Here is a 13,920-nt window from a genome sequence, read left to right as displayed (position 1 = left end):
AGAGGCTCACAGAACCACTGCTGATGAACCGGGTAATTATGGCTATAACGTTTATTTATTTACTTATAGGCCAACATTTTACACATCCCACTGAAGTCCTGACCCCTGATGATTGGAAGTCCATAGTTCACTGGCCTTTTATCTCTGTTCTCCAACTCCTGACAAATTATCTGTACCGCCTATTTAGCTTTCTCAATTTTTTTTTTTTTCTAGCAAACTTTGGCTCTTTGCTGTTTTGTGATCGGCAGGTATCACACTTTCAGTTCGTCTGAGCCTTACTAAATACAGTTTTAAGTCAGGACCACATATACATGGGTAGTTATTACTTGTTCCAGTAGGTTAACAACAATGGTACATTAAAGCCCAGAACCCAGTTTTGAAAACAGAGTTTCTGTATATCTTCACTTTGGAGGTAGTTTGCGAAAGGTTAGTTTTCAGTGACCTATAACACATTTTGCATGTGGAGACTTGGTCATGATGACACACACAGTATACAGTATCATACCGCCATCATTAATTAATGTAATCAATTACACCTGTGCTTTTTCAGCTATGACACGTCAAAATATCGGCTGTGGAAAAAAATTCTATCAACTTAAATCTGTAAAGAGCTGCACAACATGTCAGTCTTCAGGAGGTAATAGATTTGAGTGAAATGTGTAACTGTGTACATTTTTATTTATACGGCACCTTTCGGTGTTACAAAGTCCTTTGTAAGAAAATAAATTGTAAAAAATAAATAAAAAGCCTGTTTAGTGTCAGAACAAAGTAGAAAAAAGAAAAACTGCAGTTGATCAGCTGTCTATTGTTTGATCAAGTGATGAACCAACTAGACTAATTACCAGTGGCATTTTTTCCTGACTGTCCTGTTTACGATTGTTGGGACAATTGTATGCTTTTATTTTGAAGCCAAAATTGTTTGGTTTCCGGTATCTTTTGGTTTGTCTCTGGTTGGCTTGACGCAGCTCTCGGTGATGGTTTTGCGTGCTCACGTCCCTGTGCGGGGGTGTAGTGGAGGCGCACCGCACATCTGGACTGCGGAACAACCGCAAAATCTTACTTTTTAAAAGCCTTACTTCTATAAACCCAATGATTCAACAGACTGCATCACATAATTTCAAATTATTATTATTATTATTATTATTATATTTTTTAATTGCCTTTCAAGTATGCTAGAACATATTTCTAAATGGCATCAGATGGTTGGTCATGTCTACATTTTTTTTTTTTTTACATTTAATTGGGAGTGTTGTGAGGGAATCACACATGTTTTTGGGAATAAGTCTAAATTCAGCTTTTTTATCTTTAGAAAAGAATTTATCCTCCTTGTCTGACTTGGCCTAAATGTTCATGACATGAAATCTTTGGGCCAGAAAGTGGCAGTGTGCACCTCCTCTGGGGTTGTAAGCGCACCCCTGCTGACTGAGGTTAGATACTGTCACAACACTGTCTCCCCCTGCTTTCCAGCTGGATAGATGCACAAGGTGAATGGACTGTTGTGAGGTTTACTCATGTGGAGACAAATGAGCTCTTGGGGTGAGGGAGACAGAGGTGTTATTACTGTCATCTAATTCTTAAGCCTTTTCCCCAGTGAATTTTATGCTGAACACATCACAATCAAGAGAAAAGGCTCTCCGCATGTCCACTCTTGTTTCTTGACTGCAGCGGGAGTTTCATTTTCACAGCTACTGCAGCAGCAACAATAGACTGTTATAGCCACGAAAAAAACAGCTGCATGCACAACACAGAGAGACCACTGAGTATTATTTAAGACTTCACACCCAGCTCTGTAAAAACAGATCAGAAGAAGAAATCAAACGCATAAGAAACATAAAACATCTCAAGCATTTATTTTGCTGAGACGCCAGATGCCACACCTACAATTATTGTTTCTTTTTTTGTTGTTGTTGTTACAGGCACTGAAGGCGCAGTGGAGCTGTTTCACCCACCATTCAGTAAAGTGTAATTTGGTTGTAAAGTAACCATGGTAACATAGAAAAAGAGGTGACTCGAGGGCAGGTGGAGGGAAAGAGCCTGTGTGCAGGATTATTCTGTTATTGCTGAATAAGCCTCCAGGGGGGAAAAGAGACTTGTAGTTGATTCTGTTACAATGAGGAAAACCACATGTTGTTGTGGATTTCTGCAGCCAGCTGTCCTTTGCCAAGTATTATGAATGTTTATCTTGTGCAAACATGCTGCAGTGCACCAGCACAGCAAGCAGCAACATCTTACACTTCATTTCATCAGTGATACCTGAAAGACTGAAAGCCTCCCCTATGGTGGTTTTTTTTTTCCAAAGCACTAAACCACCTTTTTCAGCCACTTTGGTGTACCATAAAGTTATCTGTGGTATGCAAAAGGTTGTTTTTTCACACAGATGGAAGTAAGATGATAGATAGATAGATAGATAGATAGATAGATAGATAGATAGATAGATAGATAGATAGATAGATAGATAGATAGATAGATACTTTATTAATCCGCACAGTTCCAGCAGCATCAACAGACTTAAGATAAAGGGTTGAAGGCATGCAATAAATATTGGGAATAATAATAAAAACACTGCTAATAAAAAAACACAGTGAAGAAACTTCAAGTCCAGTGGAGAGTCCAGTGCAAACAGAATGCCATATTTAAGGTGCATGGTGTACAGTGTGTGTGTATGTATGTATGTAGTGTGTAGTCCGTCAGAGCAGTTGACATTAACATTTCCCCCCCTTTGTGGAATTAAACCATAACTCTCCAGCAATTTGAAACCCCATTAATAAAACATTAAAAAACATATATTAATTACATTCTGATTGAATTTAACATAGATCCTCTCCCTTTTTTGACACATCATGCATTTTAATACCCAGTGATTCAAGTTAAGTTTATTTAAGTAGCTCAAAATCATCATCTTCAGTTTGTCTAAAAAGGGCTTTACAAGAAATCTAAACTTGATTCAGATAAAGAAAAACTCTACAAAAACCAATAAAAAGATTACAAATATTTTTAAAAAGGAGAAAAAAACTGAAAATCCTCAGTAAAAATAATGGAGGAGAGGTCTCTCTTAGCTTGATATGAAGGTTCAGTTGAGCTGAGCTTTTACCTGTTTCTGTATTTAGTTAAGGTGACTCACCAATGGATGTCTGCATGTGCATAAACCTCTTTGTATTAATAGTTGTGAGATACTTTCTCAACAGAATCGAAACTCTCTCTCTCTCTCTCTCTCTCTCTCTCTCTCTCTCACTCCACTTGACACCTTTATTTGTGTGACCTTCGTTAACCAGCAGAAAGAAAAAGTTTAGCTGGTGATGGTTCAAATCGCCAGCACGATCAAAACATCTCAGAGAGGAATCACCAGTTTGGAGTTCTTTAGATTCTGCGGGGCGTGCGTGGTGGCATTTATACTATAAGGTAATGTAACATGTTGTCTTGATGTATTCTGCATATGAGGGATGAAGCTGACAGCAGAGAGAGGTGAAGGTCCAGTTGAGCTACACAACCCGCAAGTTTAGTGAGCGAGTGTTAGTTTCACTTTTACAGTCTTGTGTCATTTTCCCCCCAAACTTCTTTTCAAAATCAGTTATTCAACAAAACCAATGTCCAATGAGGCTGAACTTAGAACTGTTTCTGTGCTCAGGTTGGAAATTTGTCAGTTGAGTCATGAAGTTTAATATTAACATTTAAAAAAATTCAGCTCCTGTCAGCAGCTGCCTATTTTCAGAAAGAGCTTTTACAGGAAATCTTCTGGGTTTCAGCTCTTTCATTTCCCAGTTCCATTATTTCAATAAAAGGGAACTTCAACATTGCAAGTGTGAGGTGTTGCAGAGAAACTGCATGACTTCACTGTCAGCTCAGACCTTGACCCACAACGTTGGAGCCTTGTTAGAGGGTAAGATCACTGTGTTTTTTAATTCACCCACAGAAAACTGTCTGACCTGGTTTACATGCTTGATTTTTTACAGTGTTTCTAAGTGAAGAAGTGAATGGTAGATTTTATTTATATGGAGGCCTTTTTGAATAAGAATCATAAGTAACTGAAAACTTTTGGTTAAATTATGATGAAATGTGAATGATTACAAATGACTATATTTAGTAGTTTGATCAATACCATGTAGTCACTTAGTTTAATTCTCAAATTTCTCATATTTGCAGACCATGAATGTCACTAGCCCCCCCACAGTCCAAACTGGCAGTTCAGCAGGTCTGGCTGTGGGGCTGACACTCTCCTTTCTGCTCGTTGGGATCGCAGCCGGTGTGATCGTGTACAAATACAGGAATAAAATCAGGAATAGGTTGCTGTCTGGACGGAGAGAGAGTCAGAAGAAGGAGGACTATTCAGAGACCGCACAAGCGGAATCCCATGAATACACCAGTTCAATCAGGGAACAGTCAAGTGGACACACACCTATCTATGAAAACCTGACTCGAACCACTGGCTACGACAGGCCTGCAGGAAACCAGAGCAGGTAGGCTGAATATTAAGTGTTTTCACTTTTTTTTTTTTTTTTTTTTTTGGTTTAGGCTTTTTCTCAACAGTCGGGGACAGATTTAGATCTTTTTAGGCCAATATGCAGGAAATGTTGAGTCTAAAATGTCTTTTATGAAACTGCGAGAGTCCAAAAAGAGATCAAACGGAAACAGATGAAGAAATACTGTGTGTACATCGTGTGAATTTCCCCATTTTGCACAATCCTGTTGTAAAGTACATGCGCACACAATTTGTCTGGCACCTGCAGGTGATTTCTTCTGTTGTTTCAAACGATTTAAAGTCTATTAATCAAACGTGCCAGCTCGTGACTCAGTGCTGGACTTTTTCCTCTGAGCAAGAACAAAAACTGGGAAAAGGAAATTCATACAGTTTACATATATTTGCCTTGTGTCGCAACGGTTTTTTTGTACATCAGAAAATGGCCTTCTAATGGGAAACGTTATCTGCTTCCTCTACAGGTTGCATGGTGAACCTGAAGAGGATTTGTATTTGCAGTGTGATGTACCGGATGATGCAATATACTGCAATGACCCGAAGTGTAACCTCGCCATCCTCCCCAACTCCCAGGATGAGGACGTGTACATTATGCCAGATTCGTGATAGGAAAAATAATCTGTATTATTAATGTTTGAATCTTTTTATTCCATTTATTGTATACCATGAACCATGTTCATTGGCTCATGGTATAAATATTGTTTTAGATTGTTACAAGTTAAAAATATGCTGCTTTTGAATACAGCTGACCAATAAACAGAAAAAATACTGTATTGTCCATAGTGTATGGATATTACAGCCATATGCAGTATATTTTATATATATATATAAATTTATATAAATGTTCTGGTTATTCTAGATTATGGGAAAAGCGAAACGGAGCTCTGTGGAGGCTTTTTATTTTTTAGAAGCACTGCCATTACATTTTGCTGTTTTCACACGTCTTTGATTGCTACCATGTTTTGGCACAGTTTAAACTATGACTGTGTTGGACACACAGTACAAGTTGACACATTTTGATAACTATCCAAGGTAATCAATTTGCTGATTAGAGCTAATCGTTTTAGTGCTCTCTCTCTTGATACGCCTGAAATTACAAATCACTTTCCTTATAACCTTTAGAGGAGAGTGTGGGCAGTTTATTCACACATGTGTGGTAAAGTCAGACATCTATATTTTGCTGTACTTTTGGTATCAGCAGTTCTGCATTTGGCCCTATCTTAGATTTAGAAACATTTCCACAGCATTGAAAATGAATATTTACAGTGAGTTTTGTTATTTTCTTTATAAAGTTAACAAACAGGTGTAGATAAATCTACAAATGCAATTTTTAACATCAAAATACCATGAGTGGGTATGTGGATATGAAAATATGCTGCACATTTATGCTTAAGTGTGTGGAAGAGTGCACTTGTATGCACAAGAGGTTCGGTATGTCTTTTAGAATAGTAATGTATATGTATATCTTTTTTTATGTGATGAATGAACATTTTGCATCAGTACATTTTTAATGATGAACAGCCTCAGAGTCTGTGACTGCATCACTGATAGAGTTTACAGTGATTTCAGTGAATTCATTCTGTTTAAACATTTACGTGTATTTTGCTCTGTGTAGTCACTATGAAATGTTATTACCAGTCACAACTTAAAACATGTAAACCTGTAAAAATTAAAAGTATATGATTGTCTGGGAGTTTTATTACTCTGATTCAGATAAACACAACAACAATAAATGAACATTTGTTTACAATATAAATAGTCTCTTGGAATATTTTGCAAATGCATTTTAATTTAAACTATAATGTTCCTTTAGATTTGCAAGAAATTAGCCAACATTTCTGTGTGTCATATTAGAAAAAGAGACAAGAAAAATATAATGTGCTTGCTCACTATCTGTCAGATACTGCCGATGGATGCTGACGGACACTGCAAAACAGTAGTAGGTGGTATTATATGCAGGAAAACCACAAAGAAGAAGAACGTGTGGTGAACGCACAGCATCAAGTCTTGCAAAAAATATGCAAAGGTCAGCACCAAAAGAAGTGTTTTGTGGTCCATCAGTTTTTCAGAGGAGACGTACAGAGAGGATATGAAAATCTCTCTGACCACATAGCTGAACTGAACTGCTGTTAAACTGAACAGATACAAGAGACAGAAAAAAAAGCTATGTCTCAAAGTTGCAGAATAAAAAGAGAAATTTGTTCTTCTCTTTAATAATGAATGTAGACGGGTAGGAGGGTTTACAGACCACAATGTTTTCTTCACTTTTATTTTTGTTTCCTGTTATTCTGACATTCATTTTAATAATAGTTTTCCAGGAAAGCTACGTGAGGATTAAAACCAGAGGAATGCCAAATACCTGAGGCTAATGAGTTCATGCTGTCTATCTTAGATTACACACTGAAGGGTTTGATAAATACTGTCCCTGATTCTTTTATACTTGTATACTTTGGGTGGTACTGAAACTCAGGACCTTTCAGAGTCTGAAGATTGAAGACCTTTCCATCCACCCACAGTTGTGTAATGACTGAGGATGTCATCCTTGAAACAAAGATTAACAGAACTAAAACAAAGAAACCAACGAGCAGTTACTGGACACAGGTCTAAATTTACCATAAGAAAAGTAGAATTACAGTTAGCATTTGTGTCTGCAGCTCTGATTAATCGCCTCTTAATTCATCTGCCTATTTATTCAGTCGTCCAAGGTCACTCAATGTGCCCCACCCTTTAATACACTGGCTTTATTAATTGTGAAACAACATAGACTCACATCTACGTGACCTTTACTCACTCAAAGATAAAAACTATAAAATACTCGTTAGGGGTGGTGGTGTCACTTCTTGGAATGATTAAACTATAAACAGTTCAGAGGTGCTTACTGCTGATTTCAGGTCAGTTCACCCACTCATCCTAGTGCTCTGTTTATTACTTTTATGACTTCTATTACTTTTCAGCTCTATTCTGGCATTTTTTAAGCCCCCTATATGAAATATTTCATCTCGTCACCATGATCACAATTATTATTGGATATCTCCCATTATTATTTATTCTAATTACTTATCTCAACGGCACTTTAAAGTAGATAGAGCAGACACAAGCTCTGATAATCTGCAATGTACAGTCATTTACACTATCGTCGCTGATATGTAATCTGAACACTCTCAAGTTTACACGGCAGGCAGCTTTTTCCTCCTCAAAATTAATGATTTTGACTAATAATTAATGGTAGTTTTGCCCTTTAACTTGTCAGTCAAGGGCACAGTGAACTTCAAGGTCAGTAGTGGGAGATAGAAGTTATCATATCTTTACGTGCTGATCTCTCAGGCACACCTTGACCCTCCTAATCTGAAAGTACTTCTGTGAATAAATGACAAATGTGAGAAAATTTCATGCTTATGCGTTTATTTTGAAATGTACATGTGGGTACATTCAAGTGCAACAGTTCAGTGTGAATCAATTGGAACATTTATTTGGGCAAATAATTTTTGAAATGTAGAGGACAACAAACAAAACAAACCGCATGCCTCGTAAAACAATACAGTACTTTAAATAATAACAGTAAATGGTACTAAAATATGCTGTAATGTAACACAACAACAAAATAAGGCAAATAGGACCATAAATAGAGCTTAAAATAAATAATTTTATGTTTAAAGGAGAAGATCCTAAATGCAAAACAAAACAGTGGTTCTGTGCAGCAGTAACATCTTCAAAAAAAAAAAAAAGTCAGAGTGGATGACTGCAATTGTACTTAACCAATTAAGATATGTGATAATCTAAGAACACAGTCAGGTTTGTTTTCACCATGTAACAAGCTTTTCTTCTAGTGGAAATGCTCTCCCTAAGGTTATAAGGTGGGGGAAAAAAAGTCACTTGCATTTTTTCCTCAGGCACAGTGACATTTACTGACAATCAGGTCGTTGAAAGGTGTCAGCTTTAACTTTCCTCTACTGTCATAGTGCATGAGGACCATGGGCTCGTAGGCTGCCGGCACGCAGCAGGGCCGAGGCGTCCCTCCCTTGGTGATCTGGTGCAGCCGAGACTTCACCTGCGTGTGCATGCTGGCCGGCTTGTAGTTGTGGGGGCAGGTGCCGTCGCAGAGGTGCATGGTGTATTCAGTTGGGGCCACCACCCAGTCCGCCCAGCCGATGTCTTTGAAGGACACGGTGACCGACTTCTGGCAGCACCATCCTCGTTCGTCGCAGTCGTCCTCCTTGTTGGAGCGACGCGTCCTCTGCGCCAGTTTGGGCTGCGTGAGGCCTAACTCCACAGAAACGGTCGGGTCGGCCTTGAGGGCACCTCCGTCAACCATCCCTACATCCACAACCAGTGCCTGACCGCCATCTGTTCTCATCCACTCCTCCACCTCGGGGCTGATGTCCAACATCACGTCTTGAGTGCTTGAGACATTGGCCAGGAGTAGAGTGTCTATCTGTGTCCGTGCAGCAGAGTTCACTGGCTTCCTCCCGCTGACTTTAACTTTAACCTGTTGTCTTGGCTCAGGCTGAACTGATGTGGGTTTATTTAAAATCTGCCTGGAGATCTTCAGTTCTGCCCGAGCTAGATTCAGTTCACTCTGGATATTTGGGTCTTTATGGAAAACTGCTCTGTACCACCGCATGCCTTGGACTGACTGTGGGTGTCCTCCCTTCCAAAGCACTTTCACTGGCTCCACTAAAAAACATACACACACAAACACACTTCATTAGAACCAAACTTTACAGCATTTTCTGATGATTTCACAAAGTACATTTAGGAACACATTTTCACTGCTTTGTCGTCACTGATCTGCTTATTATTGATGACACTGATGACAGTGTTCAAAGTGTAACAACATGGGGAAGGTGTGCCTGTCACGCTCGTGATTACTAAAAGCTTGAAGGAATGTGTTTCCTTTGTTTACAAGACTGTTTGATGGCTTCAGATTCTATTTCTAACCATTCACATGTTTAAACTCTGCAGATAAATTCCAGGAAGTATGAGATCTTTACCTTGAGCATGAACTCTAGGGACAGAAGCTATTTATAGAATCCATAACTGCACAAGTACAATGGCAGCATCTGCAGAGGTGAACTCGCAACGCAAGATTTCTTGAGCTTGTCATGAAACGTTCCTTCTTACTCCCACTCAAACTTGTCTAATTGGCTTTTCAGTCACTTCAGTGTGACAGTGGTTAAATGAGGTGTGTTTTCAAGGTGCCTCCCCTTCTGACAAATATCTCACCTGTGGCTGGAAAGAGAACAGTAGAGACAGAAGGCTGCCAGGTCTCCCTCATCGGATGGCTGGAATTTCCTCTCATTTCTCTCAGTTTTTCTCTGTAGAGCTGGTACATCCTCCTCAGCTCCCTCTCTGTGGCCTTTCGGGCCGGCCTGGGCTCCCCGTCCATACCCAATGAGCTGAGGATCCCCGCCTTCAGGGCCTCCAAAAGCTGGACCTTCTGGCCAGCCATCCTCCCCACGTCAGGTGCGCCTTTGTGGGGTTTGTGAGGCCGGCTCTCCCCCTGGCTGGAGAGGGAGACGAGGAGCAGCAGCAGCAGCAGCAACTTGCAGGAGATGAGTCTATGGGGTGTGTGTGATCTGAGCATGGTGACCCTGTCAGGTAGGTTTGCTCTGAGAGTGCTGTAGCTCAGTGGATGGGGTTTGTCCATGTTATGGATGAAATTCTTGACATGCTTTTATTTATAGAGCTTCTGCGTTGCCACACCCCTGGTTGGTCAGGTGAGTCAGGTGAGCCTGTGATGGCTTCAGCCAAACGTTATTATGTGGCAACATTTTGCAGTATTGTATTGCGTGTTAATAACATGACCAATGAAATTAGAAATCTGGGAACTTAGCTTTTAATAAGAAGCTTTTTTCAGTTTTATTAGTACACAGGAAGTGAAAGCAGAAATGGGATAGACATTAAATTAACGTTTCTGGATTAGATTTAGTTACGTCACAAGTACATGGTGTACACCGCAGCACGCTACATGACCAGGATTGTCCTGTTATGCGTCACTTAATCAAATAAATGACCATATGTCTTATAGTGACCAGTTCAACAGAGAGGGACAATGCGCAATTACATTATCTCCTCCACGGTTATTAATGTTAATGTGATAGTTTATTGATCCCTGTAAGGCTGTGACTCTGCTCCCTTGTAACCATGCCCAGTATGGTCAGAGGTCAGGATCAGCTACAGACCAAAGAGGGACTTAGAGATTAAGAGTTGCTAAAACCTGGGAAGCCCCATCTCTAAATAGCTTTAAATGACAACATGCAGTGAATTACCAATAAGAAAAGAAATAAATAAAGACAGGAAAAAGGTGGAGAAAGCTAATTTTCTGTTTCACCCCTTCCTGTCTAAACCAGACCAAAGAGGAAATGTCTCAAGCTTAAAAACAGAGATAAACAAAATGAGAAGTTACCTCCTCTGTCGAAAAAGAGAACCGTTTTGAGCTTTGGTGACAAGCTCTGTGAAAGTTATCTGAATCTGTTGAAAAAGTAATCACATCATCACACAGCTGATGTAAGGAGCCCGTCAAAGATGAAAGGGAGCACTGAGTGAAGGTGCTCCATTTCATGACGATTTAAATAGACTAAACAATATCTGATCTCCACCTGTGCTGTCCTCTGTGTGGGATAAAAGAGCAGCATTCCTGCTCCACCAGTAGTCATTGTTGGGACAGACCAAAGAGCAAAAACACTGGGCTGCATCTGCGTCTGCTCAGTGGATTGTTTCCAAGTGGTTATCAGCGTATTCTGTGAAAATCCTCGCTTCTATCAGCAAACAGGATCAGTACACTGCTTGATTGCGAGGTAGTTTCTCTACACTATTACGTGGCCGTCTGGGTCACTGACCCTGTTTCTTTCCACTGGAGGGAATTCCTGACCGGTCACTGACTGATAAAGATTTCCCTCTCGTGTGGAAAAAATGTCCATGAATGCACAAATTGTCTGTGTGGAGTTAATTAATATTCTGCCTTTGAGGAACCAGATAGCAAAAATGTTATGCGATAAGGGGTTATTAAAGGTTAAATGAAATGCATGTATGTACACAGTATAATTAAACAATAAAACAATAAAAAAAAAAGAATGTTAATTAAATTTGAATGATAAGTCATGTTTAATGTCACAGTTCAAAGCTTATGCTGCACTCCAGTTCAAACAGTCTGAGGAGCCATTCTCAAAAAGGGAAGGAAAGCAGAGCAATAGTGTGACTTGCATCTTTTTTTTTTTTTTTTTTTTTTTTAACCAATATAGAATATTATGTCACAACATCATGAATAATTTTCTTAATCAAAAGCTCAGAGTTGTGACAAAGTTACTGTCCAAGTATCAAACAGTGCCTGAGATGTGGCTCCTGCGACAATGCAGAGTGTGTGAATTTCTGAGGGGTGAGTCACTGAGGTGATGAAACAATCATGTGCTCTGCCAGGTGAACCTACTTTGCAAGTTGGAAGTGTGTGAAAGGTGTAAAATGACTCACGCACAACTATCACTGTTGTCATGTAAGAGTCTTGCTCTTTTCTCCGGCTGCTTCCTCTTTCTCTATAATCTCTTTCTTCGCATGAGAGAACGAGAGAAGATATACAGGAAACCACAGGCAGGACTTGAAGTAGAAGTTTCTGAAAACCGGTTGTGAATTTCATCACACTCACAGCTACATAGAGACTAAGGTGTTAGCTGTTAGCTCATAGATGACAGGACAGTGCAGTTTTGGCATGGCAGAGTGAAGTAGCTCCCAATCTGGGGGTCGGGACCCCTACAAGAGGACGTGAGATGAGGTTGCCAGATAATTACCAATTACCAATTACCAATTACCAAACTTTTTTCTGATCTTTGGCCTCTAAAACATATTTAAATGAAAAAAAAAATTGTATTAATTAAAATATATTTCTCAATTGAACTGCTCACAACTCAGACATGCGACCTGTGTTGCCTTTTGGGAGTTCAAAAGTTTGCAGCAATTTGATAATATTACTCACATATTTTTTCTATTTTAACCAAAACTTCCTGCCAGTACAAACCACTGTGTAAAAGTTCCGTGAGGGTGTTTGCGAAAATAGTTATAGAAAATATTGGCCACACCAGTCAGCACACATTCTCTGAGGTACCCCTGCACATGGTTTTTCACAGTACTTGGCGGGTATTTGTTCCAAGCCACAGTTCCTCTGTGGATTTAGGCCGTCTCAGTGTTTTCTGTCTCTTCTTGTAATCCCAGGCTTACTCCATGATGTTGAGATCAAGACTCTGTGGAGCCTGTGCCATCTCTTGCCAGAGAGTCATTGTTCATCTCATCCCTGAGGTCAGTTCTTAATGAATATGGTATCAATCAACTTTAGCACACTGCACTGATGTGAATGTTTATGGTAACAGGTGGAGAAATTGGTGTTGAGTCTTTATATTCCACCACCAATCTACTCTTCTTCATTTATTCCTTATTTAATTTATTCAGGAATTAATCACCTCATTATTTTTTCACCATTTTTTCTTACTTTTTAGTTTTAGAGCAGTAAGGGCGCTGGGACTCTTCCCAGGATGGACTTGGCAGAGGAGAGGACAACTGGTCACATGTAGTTGCTATACATACAGCTCCATTGCGCCCTCTTGTGGCCCTAAAGCTACAGTACAGAATTTAACTAAGTATAGATTTTTTTTTCTGTGTAGTCAGAAGGAGCATGGAAAACTGAATGTTCAAAAGAACCTCATTTGGGAGTCAAGATGAGGAAGTTTTGCTGCAGTATGTAAGCAGAAATCCATGTTTTCTAGAAACCTAATGTGGCCTATGAGTGTGCTTATGTGTGTGTGTGTGTGTGTATGTGTGTGTGTGGACACAGAGTGAGAGAGAGAGAGAGAGAGAGAATGTCTGCAAGAATGAGAGTGCGTTTTCTTTTCCAGATGTGAAATGGACCAGTGCTGTTATTTGATGATTCTGGTTGTTTGCTCATTCAGCACAAGTAACCCTGAGATTTCATTTACCGTTTTTATTTTTTTCACATTATATTTAGGGCCCGAGCAACGAGTTGCGTGGGCCCAACGGGGCCATGCAACGAGTTGCAAGGACCCTCTTGTTTTCGGTCTGTTTATTATTATTATTATTATTATTAGGGCCCGAGCAACGAGTTGCGTGGGCCCAACGGGGCCATGCAACGAGTTGCAAGGACCCTCTTGTTTTCGGTCTGTTTATTATTATTATTATTATTATTATTATTATTATTATTATTTTTTTTCTTCTTTTTCCGCCTCTTAGATCGGCTTTTTGAGGGCCTTAACATGCGTGAAAACTTACCAAAATTTGCAGACGCGTCAGGCACGGCGAAAAATTTAATAATTTAGGGGTCTTGAGCATGGGCGTGGTAAAATGCCCTCGGTAGCGCCACCTACATTTTTAAACGGAACAGCCCCTCAAGCCCGTTGCGCCTAAAAATCTGAAAATCTGCACACATATGTAACATCCCATGACGCACC

General features: G+C 39.7%; 1 protein-coding gene across 2 annotated transcripts; it reads right to left on the bottom strand.

The window, feature by feature from the left end:
* Positions 1-7,856: 7,856 nt before the first annotated feature.
* LOC108883251 (growth/differentiation factor 15) lies at positions 7,857-11,269 on the bottom strand. Of its 2 annotated transcripts, XM_051070102.1 has the most exons (4): positions 11,071-11,269; positions 10,878-10,942; positions 9,695-10,203; positions 7,857-9,145 (listed from the first exon to the last, which is right to left on the bottom strand). In XM_051070102.1, the coding sequence occupies exons 3-4, from the start codon at positions 10,116-10,118 to the stop codon at positions 8,358-8,360; spliced, it is 1,212 nt and encodes a 403-aa protein (XP_050926059.1). In that variant the 5' UTR covers positions 10,119-10,203; positions 10,878-10,942; positions 11,071-11,269; the 3' UTR covers positions 7,857-8,357. The 2 variants fall into 2 exon arrangements, with proteins under 2 accessions (XP_050926059.1, XP_018531694.1); XM_018676178.2 differs by having other exon boundaries at positions 10,878-11,269.
* Between the last annotated feature and the right edge of the window lie 2,651 nt (positions 11,270-13,920).

The sequence above is a fragment of the Lates calcarifer genome, linkage group LG4, assembly GCF_001640805.2.
Source record: "Lates calcarifer isolate ASB-BC8 linkage group LG4, TLL_Latcal_v3, whole genome shotgun sequence".
Classification (NCBI taxonomy): domain Eukaryota; kingdom Metazoa; phylum Chordata; class Actinopteri; family Centropomidae; genus Lates; species Lates calcarifer.
This window is presented reverse-complemented; position numbering and strand designations above follow the sequence as displayed.

Coding starts and splice junctions, on each gene's coding strand:
- LOC108883251 (XM_018676178.2), bottom strand. CDS start 10,118: ATGGACAAACCCCATCCACTGAGCTACAGCACTCTCAGAGCAAACCTA. Junction 9,146..9,694: donor TGTTCTCTTTCCAGCCACAG/GTGAGATATTTG, acceptor TATGTTTTTTAG/TGGAGCCAGTGAAAGTGCTT.